The 14444-nt window shown below is 43.4% G+C and overlaps 1 protein-coding gene across 1 annotated transcript; it reads right to left on the reverse strand.

Annotated features, from left to right (window-relative positions):
- Positions 1 to 711: 711 nt before the first annotated feature.
- Nefl (neurofilament light chain) lies at positions 712 to 6037 on the reverse strand. The gene is made up of 4 exons (XM_046447805.2): positions 4885 to 6037; positions 3764 to 3888; positions 3016 to 3335; positions 712 to 2623 (listed from the first exon to the last, which is right to left on the reverse strand). Exons 1-4 carry the CDS (start codon positions 5929 to 5931, stop codon positions 2478 to 2480), a joined length of 1638 nt encoding a protein of 545 aa, XP_046303761.1. The 5' UTR covers positions 5932 to 6037; the 3' UTR covers positions 712 to 2477.
- Between the last annotated feature and the right edge of the window lie 8407 nt (positions 6038 to 14444).

Genomic DNA, 14444 nt, shown 5'->3' on the forward strand with positions numbered 1-14444 from the left:
AACACACACACACACACACACACACACACACACACACACTCCAGTTTTCTTTTCTTTTCTTTTTTTTTTTTTTTGCGGGGGGATACCAGGAATTGAACTCAGGGGCACTCAACCACTGAACCACATCCCTAGCTCTATTTTGTATTTTATTTAGAGACAGGGTCTCATTGAGTTGCTTAGTACCTCACCATTGCTGAGGCTGGCTTTGAATTTGCAATCCCCCTGTCTCAGCCTCCCAAGCTGCTAGAATTACAGGTATGCACCACAGCACCCAGTCAGATTCTAGTTTTTATATTAAAAGGAATAGGAAGCTTTTGCAGGGTTTTAGTCAAGGAGATACCCTGATGGAAATTTACTTTTCCAAATACTAGTCTACCAAAGCATGTGATTGAAGGAGAGCAAAAGTAGACACTGAGAGGATTGTTAGGATGGTGGTGGCCTACATAGAGAGGTGGAGATGGGTTCAAGACATGTGGCAGTGAAATCAGTCGACTTAGCAATCAATTAGACTGGCTTGAGGAGAGGAAATGGGAGGTCTGATGTCATGTGGAGGTGTCTGGTTTACAGAGCTGGATGACTGAGGAGTGTGGTCACTGAGTTGCAGAGGAGGATAGTGAACAAAGACTGGAGTTGGGGAAGCAGAGGGGAATACGGATACTAGCCACAGTACCAAATTTGGTGGAAATTTTTAAAAAGACTTCAAACTCTTAATTTAAGGTTTTTCAATATTTTATTATGGCACACAGGGAGAGTATGGGACAATGGATTTACTTCGACCAAGTGTTTCTCAAACCAACCAGCAGTTTCCATTTGGCTAGTTGTTTTACTTGTAGTTTGCACCTGTCTGAGAATTACCACATGCATCATCCCACCAGCATCAGTGTGAAGAGCTTGGTTTCTGAGGAGACTCCTAATCTTTACCCAGGCTGAAGTGCCGAGAGCCTTCTTGGTCCCATCCATATCATGGTAGATAAAGAAATATTTTACCTATTTGCTTAGTCACATATGTTTGAGTAGATACAGTGCAAAGAGATCAAATAAAGTTAAATGTAGACCACTTTGGTTTCAAGTGAAATCCATAACGTTTAAAGGCCTAAAACAGATATTGAACAAAACTGGCTGACAAAGCAATTGCTCAAAAACAGAAGCAGAGCAGCAAATAGTCAATAATTTCATTTCTATTCCACACCAAATGCAAGCGCAAGAGCCTTCATAACATCATGGTGCATGTGGATAGATGGGGTGTACATTCAATGAAACATCCAACCAGGTAAAGTATCACTGGAATCCAAGTATTTCCCAATTAAGACATGCAGAACAACTCAATGTAACACACAGGTATATTATCTCCCCCCTAAGTGACTGATAATAATTTCATTACTGGTATCTGTAGTTTTTAAAGGGTTAAAACTGTGTGGCATTAAATGCTGCCTATTTGAGGCAATAGAAGGAAGCTAACAACACACTGAATCATGAGCTCAGGATTTCAGGCAACATGTTTCCAGTGGCAAATGACCTTTGGTATTCTTTCTTCTCCCTAAATTACATGCTAATGTAAAAAAAAAAAAAAAAAAAAAAAAAATTCCTCTTATCTATATCACATGCTCAGGCTTCAACTTCTGACCATGTTAATTAGACTAAAAATGTTAATAATGATGAATATGTAGAATTTCTATAATACCCATATTGTGTTATCACATACTAGTTTACAGTAAAAGATATACTTGTCACATAATTTCAGAATTGTCTCCTAGAAAGCCATTCTTCACATAATACAGTACACCTATGGGGGCAAAGTATATCGTTACTTATGGACTCTCTTACTTACTCATGTTCGTTACCAATAAAATTTTTGAAGGAAGAGATTTTATGAATAGTCATGACCTAATTATAACATTAAGAATTTCCAATTAAAGAAGAAAAAAAATTTTAGTTGTTAAAATTTTGATTTTACCAAAGAAATTGTAGAACAATAGTCCACTTGTTTCTGGTTTATATTAGTGCCATCTTTAAGGTATTTTAATTAAGTCAACAACCACAGCAAGAAATATGTCATTCAATGTAACTTTATTTACTATTTATTGCACATAACTCAAGGTCTTTAATTTCTAACCACCAAAGGTTCAAAGGACTATTTTTCCATGAAGTTTAACATTGACATTAGTGAATTCATTTATTCGTGTTGTGATTTTATTGTAAACATCTGAATGATTCACATTGCCATAGATCCTGAACTCATAAGCGTGGACCATGCACAGGCTGGTAGCAAGCCAGAAAGCCACTCTGCAAGCAAACGGATACTCTGCATAAGGAGAAAATTCATAGCACAACATTGAATGTCCAACCTAAGTCATCTCAGAATTATACGTATATTGACTTCTTAATTCATATGGGGTCTGGAACTCAACTGGTTGGTTGGTGATGAGGTTGACCTGATTTCGGGAGAAATTTTCCTGGAATAATGAGGGAAAGGGGGCTCAATCTTTCTTCTTGGTTGCTTGCTCCTCCCCAGCACCTTCTTCTTTCTTCTCCTCCTCTTCAGCTTCTTTGGTTTCTTCTCCTTCTTCACCTTCACCTCCTCCTTCTTCTTCCTCTTTAGCTTCTTCAGATTCTTCCTTGGCAGCTTTAACACAAAAAGAAAATTTACAAAATCCAAAGCCAGGTTAAGTCCAGTCCAACATTTCTACAAAGGTAGGTTTTGGCAGTTATTCTGCATTATTCTCAGAATGCGTACCCCAAACCTCTGGGTTCCACTTTCCCAATGGACCATTCTCAGAAGGCTTGCCACAAGCCATTTGCCAGGGAGCACATATTTAAATGGATTACTTCCAGGTAGTGGAAGTAATCTAAGCCTAAGCTCAGTATCATGAGGTGTCTGGCATTCATTTTGGTTCAGATTTCAAAATCACCTACGAATTGACACTTTCCTACACGGGACATAGAGCTTGCGCAGGGCCTAACAAATACCCACACCCACGTTGCACCTAAAGTTGCAGGGGTTTGTCTCTATCATACCTTCTTCCTCTTCGGCTCCCTCCTCTTCCTCACCCTCTTCCTTTTCCTTCTCCTCCTCTTCAGCTTCCCCTTCAGAGGGTGGCTCGTCCTTGGCTTCCTCGGCCTTGGCAGCCTCGATGGTCTCCTCCACCTCGATCTGCTCTTCCTGGACGTGGCTGGTGTAGTAAGAGGGGAAGGAGCGGGCAGACATCAAGTAGGAGCTGGTCTGCAGACCTCCATAGGCAGATCGGCCAAAGACCTGGGAGCTTTGGGAGTAGCCGCTGGTTAAGCTGCCCACGCTGGTGAAACTGAGCCGGGTCTCCTCGCCTTCCAAGAGTTTCCTGTGGAGGCAGATAAAGGGTGGGGTCAAAAAAACACCCCAAAAACAACCAATAATGTTTTGAAGGACTTGCTCCAAATCCATCACACATCATTTCCCCAAAAGGCCACCCTCAAAGACAAATGCAAGAAGCAGAGTTGACCATCAACAAGACTTAATGACTAGGGATTCAGTGACTGAGACAAAACAAAGCAAAAAAGCCCTAAATAGTCCTATTAAATTTAAAACATGTCAAAAAGCTAAGAACAGGACTTATTATTACAGGGTTAAATTCTTATGTATTTGTCTGAATACCTTTTTGGAAGAAGCCCAAAAATATAATTATTTCAAAGGAGTATTCTTGAAGGTTTCTGATTAGACATAATTTTAATTGTAATCTGATTTTCTTCCAAGGCTTAATGGTGGCCACCTTTACCCCCCTGATTTTACCTGTAAGCTGCAATCTCAATATCCAAAGCCATCTTCACGTTGAGGAGGTCTTGGTATTCTTTTAGGTAGCGGGCCATTTCGCTCTTGGTGGTTCTCAGTTCGTTTTCTAATTTGTTGATTGTGTCCTGTTGGAGATTTTAAAAAATCCAAGCATAAATCCCTACTGCGTTTATTCTGGAATATATTTGCAAAGGCCTAGTTTCTGTTAAGATCAAAGTGCACGCTTTCTATAAAATCTCCCCTAAAACTGCATGGTTTTAAATATATATATATATATATATATATATATATATATATATATATATATATATCCTGCTTCTGAGAAGCATGAGAAGAAAAAAATAATTAATGGAAAAAAAAGTCCTTTAAAAAATGTCTTTAGTTAATATAGTCTAATGATCATCATTAGATCTCCAAAAAGCCACATTGCTAGAACAACTTTGTTTCTCATTAACTTTTCTTTAGTCAGGTCATAATCAGGAAAATGAATTCATTGTTTTAAAGGGGAAAGAACTAGCTAGATTTTTTTAAAAAATGACCTTATCTAAAACATTTTCTATGTATCTGTATTTCTACTCCTCAGAAGATGGAGAAGCTTTAAAAAGAAATGGTTTAATATGAACATCACTAATGACCTAAAATACTATTAACTGATTCCTATATACCAGGTAAAAGGAGAGAGAGGTTGGTAAAAATTAGTCCTAAAGCATGCAGATTCCTAACTAATGAGAAGCTATTCGCCATGTTTATTAACCAGTAGGTGCTGAAAGTAATGTGATTAATGCAGATCTGTAAAGACCGGATGTCACCGCTGGCTGGAGGCAACGCCCAACTTCCACCTCTTCCCCTCCCCCAGTCAGCCCCCTCCCAGGGCTGGGCAGCTTTCCTGCGGAACAAGGATTCAACTGCATCAAGCACTCGCCCAGACTGCAGTCACGCCCCACCTCCCCACCCCACCCCCTCCCCACCCTTACCAGTCTCCAAGAAGCCAAGTTCTACCTCTAATAGTAGCAAGCAGAGGCCTCGCCCTTTTGTACACTTCGTGGGCTCCCGCTCACCTCCCCCCCCCCTCCCCGGTTTCGCAGTCCCCTCACCCCACCTGGTTTTGGAAGGTGTGGTACCTGCATAGCACTGATGTCGGCGTTCTGCTTGTCCTCTAGCTCCTGCAGCTGCTTCTCAAGGGCTTCGTTCATACCCCGGCACGCTTCGATCTCCAGGGTCTTGGCCTTGAGCAAGCGACGGCTCTCGGACACCTCGTCCTTGGCAGCGCGCACCGCGTCGGTGTTCTTGGCTGCGCTCTCGGTCAGCACCGTGAAGCGACTCTTGAACCACTCTTCGGCATTCTGCATGTTCTTGGCGGCCAGCTTCTCATATTGCGCGCGGATGTCCTTGAGCGCGGCGGAGAGGTCGGGCTTGGAGGACACGTCCATCTCCACCGAGATCTGTGCATACTGGATCTGCGCCTGCAGCTCGGCGATCTCCTCTTCGTGCACTTTTTTCAGAAAAGCGATTTCGTCCATCAGGCTGTCGATACGCTTTTCGAGCTCAGCGCGGGCCAGCGCCGCCTCGTCTGCGCCTTTGCGCGCCTCCATCAGCCGGCCCTCGGCGTCCTCGCGGCTCAGCACCTCCTCTTCGTAGCGCGCTTGCAGGTTGCGCAGAGTCTCCTCCAGCCCTTCGCGCTCGCCCTGGAGCGCCTGCTTCTCGTTGGTAGCGTCTTCCGCCGCCAGACGCAGGTCGCGAATCTCCTGCTCGTACAGCGCCCGGAAGCGGGACGGCTCGGAGTGCTTCTGGCGCAGCACCAGCAGCTCGGCTTCCAGCACCTTGTTCTGCTGCTCCAGCTCGTGCACGCGCTCGATGAAGCTGGCAAAGCGGTCGTTGAGGTCCTGGAGCTGCGCCTTCTCCTGAGTGCGGATGGACTTGAGGTCGTTGCTGATGGCGGCTACCTGGCTCAGGTCTAGGTTCTCCAGACTGTGCATCAAGGAGCCGGAACTGGACGAGTAGCTGCGGCGCACGGAGAGCGAGGAGGAGACCGGGGCCGAGTAGCTAGAGTAAGCGGAGCGCGCGGTGCTGTAGCCGCTGCGCACGCCGGAGATGTGCACCCGGGGAGTCTCCACATAGCGCCGCTTGTAGGAGGTCGAGTAGTACGGCTCGTAGCTAAAGGAACTCATGCTGGCGGCCAGAGCCCCCCGGCCCGCGGCGGAGATGGGGGCCTGGAGAGGAGGAAGGACGGGGGAGAAAGGGAAAGGGAAGGATGGATGGCTGTGTGCGGCTCGGCGCTGGTCTGCACCCCTATTTATACGCCAGGAGGATTGTGACGCAGCCTGCGATCGATCACGGCGCGCCGGCCAGTGGGGGCAGAGCGCTGCTGCAGCCAAGGGGTGGATTCTGCGCAAAAGAGAAGGCGGGGGCGAGCGACAGGCAGCTGCGAAGCTGCGGCTTTCTTTCTTTCAGCTTTTCTCGGAGGCTCTGTATTTTCTCTGAGACCCCATAGACCCCCTACTCATTTCCTTTCTCTTCCTCCCTTCACCCAGCCTCGTCTTGCTTATTATACTTGGATCCCGTATCACTCGGATTTTTAAGTGTCCCCAATAACGGGTTCTGTTTCCCTACTGTCATCTTAGTTTTTCATACCCGGTATGATACCCTGACCCCCCAACTCGTCCCTTACCCACTAGGGACCCCCCTTAGTAACCCTCCACCCCCTTGGGGTTTATGGGAATGTTGCAATGCCTCTAGAACATTTGAGATTCAGATAATAGGCAAAGGTTGCAGGGATGCGGCATTTAGGTTGGGAAGTTTTACATTTCTTTGTAGCTGTTTCTGGCATTTTCTTTACTTCATCTTTGTTTCTCCTAGTTCTTTTTCTTTAACGCGCGGCTTCTCAGCATAGGGAACCTGCCCCCAAACACACACACATACACACATAGACGCACACGTGCACACACACATACACCGCAGCACTGCAGGTGTTCTTTTTAGCATTTCTAACTTTAGAGCAATTAATCAACCGGTTAGTGTTCCTAGATTTTTCTCATTTCTTCTCGGGGTATGAAGCCTTGAATGCTTTTTGCGTGTTGAAGTGTGTAGGTGGAGGAGAGCCGGGAGGAGTTTGAAACTAACCAGGCATAAACCGACTTGCTAGTCAGCGGTGCGCCTTGCAACCGGGGAATTTAAGGCTGTCTCTTTGTTCACCCAGCTGAATCCCTGCTTGATACCACCACCTCCATCGCATTAGAAGTTTCCTCCCCTCTTTTTACACTTGTGCGGCACCCAACCTGATGATTTCCACAAGCCCTGCAGGTGTCTGGTTTTCAGCAAAATGCTGCTGCGCGGGTGTGGTGGCTGGCGGAGAGAACTCAGTATCTAGACATCTAGTGCTGGGACAGACAGAAAATAGCCGCGTGAGTCCTCCTCGATTCCCTACAATGAATAGGTAACAGATGCAGTCAGGAATCCATGGATTTCCTCTAGGAAGCACCCAGATCCCTGAAAGAGGGGGCACGCCCTAATGCAGGTGGATACAGCCCTGCAGTAGACAGAGCGTTTTCACGCACGCATTGAATTCCTCCAGTTTCATAAAGAGATTCCAAAAATTTTCAAAAGATACCCAAGATTTATTTTTCTAAGCAAGCATTTAGTTTTTGGTGTGTGTGTGTGTGTGTGTGTGTGTGTGTGCGTCTGCTGTAGCATCTGATGCGAACTTAACTGATTTGGTTTTTAAAGAGGAGCACCAAGGCGAAACGTGTTTTCAGACCCGCAAAGTGAAATCGCTTTCACGGTGACCCTCGGAGAGCGAAGTACTTGGAGCAGCGCCACAGTTTGAGGAAAGGATGGGCAAGGCTTATCCTCAGAGGTCCTTTCCGACCTTAAAAATTAAGAAAGAGTAATAAAACTGATTCTGATACCTCAGCCTCTTGGTGGTAGAGGGAAGGACTGCAGCAGAGAACTTTCACTGTCGTCTGGAAGGATGCGAATTTAGAAACGGTCAATATGGGTGGTTGAATCTATCCAGACTTGGTGAGCTCCGTCTCCCCAGCGCACACCTTCCAGGATCTCAAGACTAAGGTCACCAGGCTATTGTGAACCCTGGCCCTGGCAGACGCTAGGGTACTTACTCTGAAGACTTTTCATAGCCTGAATATCTTTGGTCTCCTCCATAAGCTGCTCAACAGAAGGAAATCCTTCCTTCTGTCAGGAGAGAGGAGCGGCGAAGCCAGAGCCTGGATAAGCCATATAGTGTTCTGCATCCAATTACCCATATGTGTGTGGATGAAAGGTGGCAGAATGGATATTTTTAACCTGCTCCATGTAAACCACACAGTTTCACACTCCGTGTAGGAGTCTGCAGTACACCACACTCTTGGCTATTCATGGATTCATTTCCTTTGTGCCAGCTCCCTTCCCCAGGAGTGTCAGGTCACCCTCAGAGTCCATCAGCATTTTTTTTCCCACAGCTCCTAGCGAAAGCCCTTGACTGCAGAGAAGCCTGCCCAGAAAGGACTGGGGCGGCTGATGCTGCAGAGAGAAGAAACTGGTGGAGTACCTGCTGCCGGCCTTTGGGTAGCTGAGAAAGGAGCATAGAGGAGTGGGGAAGGGTGAGGCCCGCAGAGCCGAGGGGCCCTTTCCTTTGTGGAGCCTGGCCAATAGAGTGGGAGGAGGGGCATGCCCGCCATCTTTATGAATGTAGATCTCTGGTGTTTTTAAAGGGCTCCTGGTGGAGACACCTGATCTGCACTGTGTCTTGCATGGGGTGGGCACTGATCCTGAGCCCAGCCTGGGTCTGGGTTTTGGTTACCCTACCTCAGCCTCCTCCTGGTAGGTGCCTGTCTCTTTTTAAATATTCTGTCCAGTCATCCTCCTTTTAAAATTCTCTTTCCAGCATTTTGCTCTGAAAGCCCATGTGGCACTTGATCTGTGTGTCACAGGGACGGTGAAGTGAGCAACTTTAGAAAATGCTTTAAAAAAAAAAAAGTGACTTTTCTGTCCCCTTATGATAGATGCTTCCGCATCAGTGTTGTTTATGTAGTGTCATTGTCTCTTTAGAAGACTTTTAAGTCTCATTACATATGTGTATTTGTTCTCCATGAAGCATATTCTTTATAAATATGAACTCAACTGAGAGCTGCCAACAAGACACACTTCTAGGAGATAAAAAGTATTCAAAAAAATAAATATAGAGGGCTGGGGTTGTGGCTCAGCAGTGGAGCAATCGCCTAGCACGTGCAAGGCCCTGGGTTTCATCCTAAGCACCACATAAAAATAAATAAATAAAGGTATTATGCCAACTACAATTAAAAAATAAATATTTAAAAAATAAATAAATATAGAAATCTGCGGATGAGACCAATTAATAAAATTCCTACCAGTCTGGTTAGACTCAATACCTCTATAATCTTCTAAAGGACCATGTGAGGCCATGTGGTTGAAAAGCAAAATATATTCACCTTACTGAAACCCTTCATATTTAACTCTTTTAGAACCACTGAGAATATTTTACTTCTTTTCTAGTTCCAATAGACTTCAAAAACCAAAAACTTCAGAAGAGTAGCCCTGGTGAGTGACACAGCTCATTATCCTAAAACCCTCTGTCACAAAGAGGTTCTGAATTGGCATTTGTTTAAAAAGCTTAGCTGTAGGCTGAAGTTTTTATAGGGCAAAGCCTGCAGAAAACTTCAACCTGGAGGTCAGGAGGGCCAAGTTCTCCTGCCAAGAGTGATCTGTGGGGATCAGAACAGAAGATGGGCCTCAACCCACCTCACCATAAGGTTACACCCATGCCATCAAGGTCAGGCTCAGCAGATCAGTGCAGGAAGGGATGAAGGAAATAAATGTGGATACCTACCATGTGACAGGCATTTGCTATTATTTCATAATGACAAAATCCCTTTGAGATAGTTATTCAGAGGCCACAGCAAAGGCTAGAGAGGTTAAGTAACTTACCAAGTCACAGCTACTGCAAGCCTAAGTTCCACCTGCTTTCACACCAAGTGGTGCTCTGCTCATCCACATTTGCCACCTCCTCCCTGTCTCTATGGAATTTCGTAATTGCATGCCGCAGTCTCCAGAAACTAATGTGCACGTAATAAACCTCTCCTCTTTAGGGGACAGTACCAGGATGGACTGGTCTGTAGTCTTAATGCATATGTTCCATTTAAATAGACAATGTGGCAATAAACCAGTTATTATAGGTTTCCCAAACGTCCTGATATAAAATAAAATGAATGCCACCAGTACAACATGATGTGTAACTGGAGATGGGACTTTTTTGTTGTTGTTGATGTGATGTTGTAACTTCTTAGACACAACTCTCAACATCAGCTTACAAAACACCTTTCTAGTAATTAATGTGCTAAAATGCAATTTGGCTGATCCAAACTCTTTAAAATGGCCACATCATGACTAACCCCATTTTTCTAATTAAGGTATCTTCATTTTCCATCTTCGTGAATGGGTATTCTTTGAAAAAGTGTCGTTAAAATTTGCTATCAGGAATAAAAAAGAAAGGCAGGCACTCAGAGTCTCCTTATTGGAGTTTGTCCTGCTTTCCACAGATCTCATAACTTTTTCAGAAGTACTGGGAATAAAATCAACAAGAATGTATAGTGTGTTGAAGCCACAGGTAACTTTCCTCTCTATTTTCTTTTTTCCAATTTATTTCTTTGTCTAATAAGTGCATCACAGAATTGTCCATGAATCCCCCTATGTCTTGGTAAATATGTTTAAAAGAAGACTTTTCTCATTTGAATATAAAACATGTGTCACTTTACAGCCCCCCATTTCGAAAGTGATGCACCATAAAGTGTGCTATGCAGCTAGATAAAATTTACATTGTCGAAGAGGCAGAAGAAAATGTCACTCGAATAAATTAAAGATGAAAAGCACATTTGCATTCAGAACACGTGCACTATTAGAAACGACAGGAACTTAGTGCTGTCCAAGCAGAAGTGATGGCAATAGGTTTTGACCCCCAAATACTCGCTCCACAGAACCAGCCAAGGCACTGGGTTTCCTTCCCAGAGGCCTGCTTCGAGTTCCTGGCCCTCAGTCACCAGTCAGAGGGTCTCTAGGGACAGCCGTTTCAGGCAGGTCACAATGATATCGGTCAGAGTCAACAATACTAACCCTGTTTGCTCAGTTGTGCTTTTCTGACTTCAAGAAAATACATGCTGCTTCTGCAATTTGGGTACTAATTGGCCACAGAAATATTCCAGGCAGCACCTGGATTTCTTTGCTGACCTTTACAGTGATTTAATAAATCAATCGGCGGCACGTGAGGTTTAATATTTGCAAAGATAGAAGGTAAGCATTTCCGCCTGCAAGAGACAAAGCCCGGAGGTTGGCTTGTCCACAGCCACACTGGAGCCCGTCCAGGGCAGCAGCTCTCTTCCTCGCCAGCACCTCACTGCTGCATGAATGCAGCAAATGCTGCAGAAGTGCAAATGGGCGGATCCCTGGATTCCTACAGTGCAGCCAGCAGGCTTCTGAAACAGGATGTGTAACGTGGGTGGTTGGTAAGTTGAACGTTACCAGTCTGTCCAGATTAGAAAAGTGAACCTTGCTTGTGTCTGAATGGCTTATTGATTGGTTACATACCTCATTAACTCATTCACCCATTGAGTCACCAAATGTCCACGCACACTAAACAAGGTGCAGAATTCTGTAAAAGTACCACGGGGCGTGCAGAGAGTTCCGGCACAGTCCTGGTCTCCACAGGGTTTGAAAAATATCTAGACTCAATAAAAAGAAACCAAGTACTGATGCAGACAACATAATGAGTCTCAAACAAATGCTCTGCTCCTACTGAGAGAAAGAAATCTTAGATAAAGGATACTTTCTGTATAATTCCATTTATATGAAATTCTAGAAGAACAAAACTCTGGTGGAAAAAAAAAAATCAGAGCCATGATTACTTCACAAGGCAGGGCAAAAGATGACAGGGGGAACTTTCTGGGGTCGTGGTGTTGTTCTGTGCTGGAGAAGTTTGGATTATGCTGGTGTTTGTATTGGTGGAGATGAGGCAATGTGCCAGGGTTTATGCATTCCATTGAATTTAAGTTTGGCATCAAAGGCAAAAAAACTACATTTTCTTTATTTTATTTTATCATAAAATGTTATGCTTATAAAATCATATAAATAAAAAAATTAAAAATAAATATAAAGGCATAATATGTAAATATGTTGCAAATGATTTTTAAAACAACTAAGCAGACAAAACCCATGCACATGAAATTTCAAAGAACTGTGCCCAAGTTAAATTCTAAAAGGCAAAACCCTTTATCACAAGGAAGAGAAGAATGGGAGGAGCAGTAATTGCTATGATTTTGAAAAAGAGATGACTGTGGACTTGAATTGACATTTCTGCAGCTGATTGCCTTACTAGATGCTTTGCAGGTTTTGTATGAGAGTCTTTTGGCTGCTCTGTGAAGTGGAGGTCTCATTGTTATTCTAAAGATGGGTAGATATAGTCTTTCTATTAAGTCCCTCCTCATACTGCATTAATGTTTTTTAGCAATCTTACATTGCTGCCTCATATTGAATTTGTGTCAGCTTTAAAAACATTAAAAGTTATTTATATTTTGACCTTAAAAACCCTGATATAACTCTTATTTATTTTCTTTAAATCTAATCTTTATTACAAGTATTTCTTGATCCATTATGCAAAACTTGCTGAAATAGTTTTTAAACTTTCCAACTTTAGGTCATATTTAGTAATGAACAAGTGAATATGCTAATTTTTTATCTTAATGTCATTAGAAATGTATTTTGTGTGCTCTGTTTTACAGAATACTGAGATCAGAAAGTAATTTAGATGTGTTTATCAGGTCTTCTCCCTCCTCCTTCATCTTTGGCAGGACTTAACCTCTGTCTACTTTGGCTACCACTTCTATACAGTGATTTATTGCTTGCTATCCACTACCACCACTCCCCCCCCCCACACACACACACACACATACATAAAACCATTGGACAATCCTTCTAAAAGGAGCAGAAATTTCTAGGGAGACAGAGGCATTGGTGCTCAAACATAAGCTTTGTTTTCTTGCCTTTTATTTCTTATTAAACTTACGTTTCTTTCCCTACGCAACTCAACAGCATCCTTGCATCACAGAGACAATAGCACAGCTATTTCAGTGTGGAGCTGAAGTGTCCTGTGGTTCCCCACAGCAGTCCTGTAAGGCAGATGCAGATTCTGCAGGTGTTACTGTCCTCACTGTATGAGAAGGATGCTGAGAGGGCTGGGGAGGTCAAGGATTGGAGCCCAAACCCTGTCTCCTATAAGCAAAGAAGCCAGAGCTACAACCCAGTCCCCTGTCATCGAATTCACTGGGGATTTTCCTTCTAAATCTTACTGTTTCCTAAGTATATATAGGTATCGAGCTTCACCATGGTGCAGCTTCAGAAAAACAGGGAAACCTTGGCAGTCCCTCACTCTCTGATGATACCTGATTAGATTAGAGCCATTTTAGCGTCTGGCACTGTTAAAAGGCTGATGTGAATGGAGAGGCTGATATAGACCTATAGACCCGCGCCTTATGCCTGAGATTGAATGTGCGGCTGATAGCAATTTCAGAGAGAGGGGAAGGAACGTGAGGTCCTCAAACAGTAAGCATGGGGTAAGAAGGGAAAAGGACAATGAACCGCAGGACAAGTGGAGGCTCAGAGAATAAACTTGGAGGTAGCAGAGATGGAAGCAAAATGTCATCTGTAAACTTGGTGTGCACCACGCCTATAGCGAAGGCCTCTGCTTCTGTCGGACAGTTTGACTGGGGAATAATCCACATTAATTTCCACCAATGAATCCTAGGACGTCAGATGTTTTTAAATCAAGAGAAGCCCTAAAGCTGTATTTGGGGGCCTTCCCCCACCTGACTTTTAACCAAAGAAATTCTGTGTATTTACAGGCCCTAGTCTGAGCTCCTTCTCAATTCTTGTATATTCCAGGAAGATACTGAACATTTGGGAAAATCTCAGAGGGAGAGGAAATAAATAGGGGAGAAGCAAAACAGTATAGAACCCACATGGCAGGTAATCAACCTAAAGAGGACTGATGGGAATGAAATCATAATCCTATAACTAAGGGGACAAGGGAAAGGGGAGTTTGCATTTGTTAGGTATAATTATGTGTAATAATGTTAATAATAGCTCCATGTCATGCACTGTGCAAAGCATTTACTTGGATAATTTTCATTTAATCATCACAAAATTTCAGTGAGTTGGCTATTAAAATCATCCTCATTTTAAAGATGTGGTAATTAAGGTTTAGATGAGTGTCTAAACAGCATGCCTAAGGAGCTCTGCTATGTTATTTCATCCTCACAGAACCCTACAGAGGTAAGAATTATTTTCATTCTACAATGAGGAAAATGAGATTCAGAGAATTTAAGAATATTGATCAAGGTCACACAGCTGAACCAAGATCTATCTGAAATCTGACACTTCCTGCTGTGTCCAAAATGTTCTTGGGAGTTGATATACAAATATATACAAATACAAATCTCACTTCTTTTTTCCTACAAAGTCTAAAGTTGTAAACTGATAAAAAAAAAAAGTTTCAATAATCAAGTCAAGAATGCTTTAAGACTCATTCACGTGAAATAATTCATACAGTAGTCATTTAGACAAACCATCACTGACTCAAACCAAGTAATCAATGATGTGTTTTATTAGCAACCTCCAAAAA

The sequence above is a fragment of the Marmota monax genome, unplaced genomic scaffold (genome assembly GCF_021218885.2).
Source record: "Marmota monax isolate L192 unplaced genomic scaffold, Marmota_monax_Labrador192_F-V1.1 WCK01_AAM20220418_F8-fsc00040, whole genome shotgun sequence".
NCBI classification, from domain to species: domain Eukaryota; kingdom Metazoa; phylum Chordata; class Mammalia; order Rodentia; family Sciuridae; genus Marmota; species Marmota monax.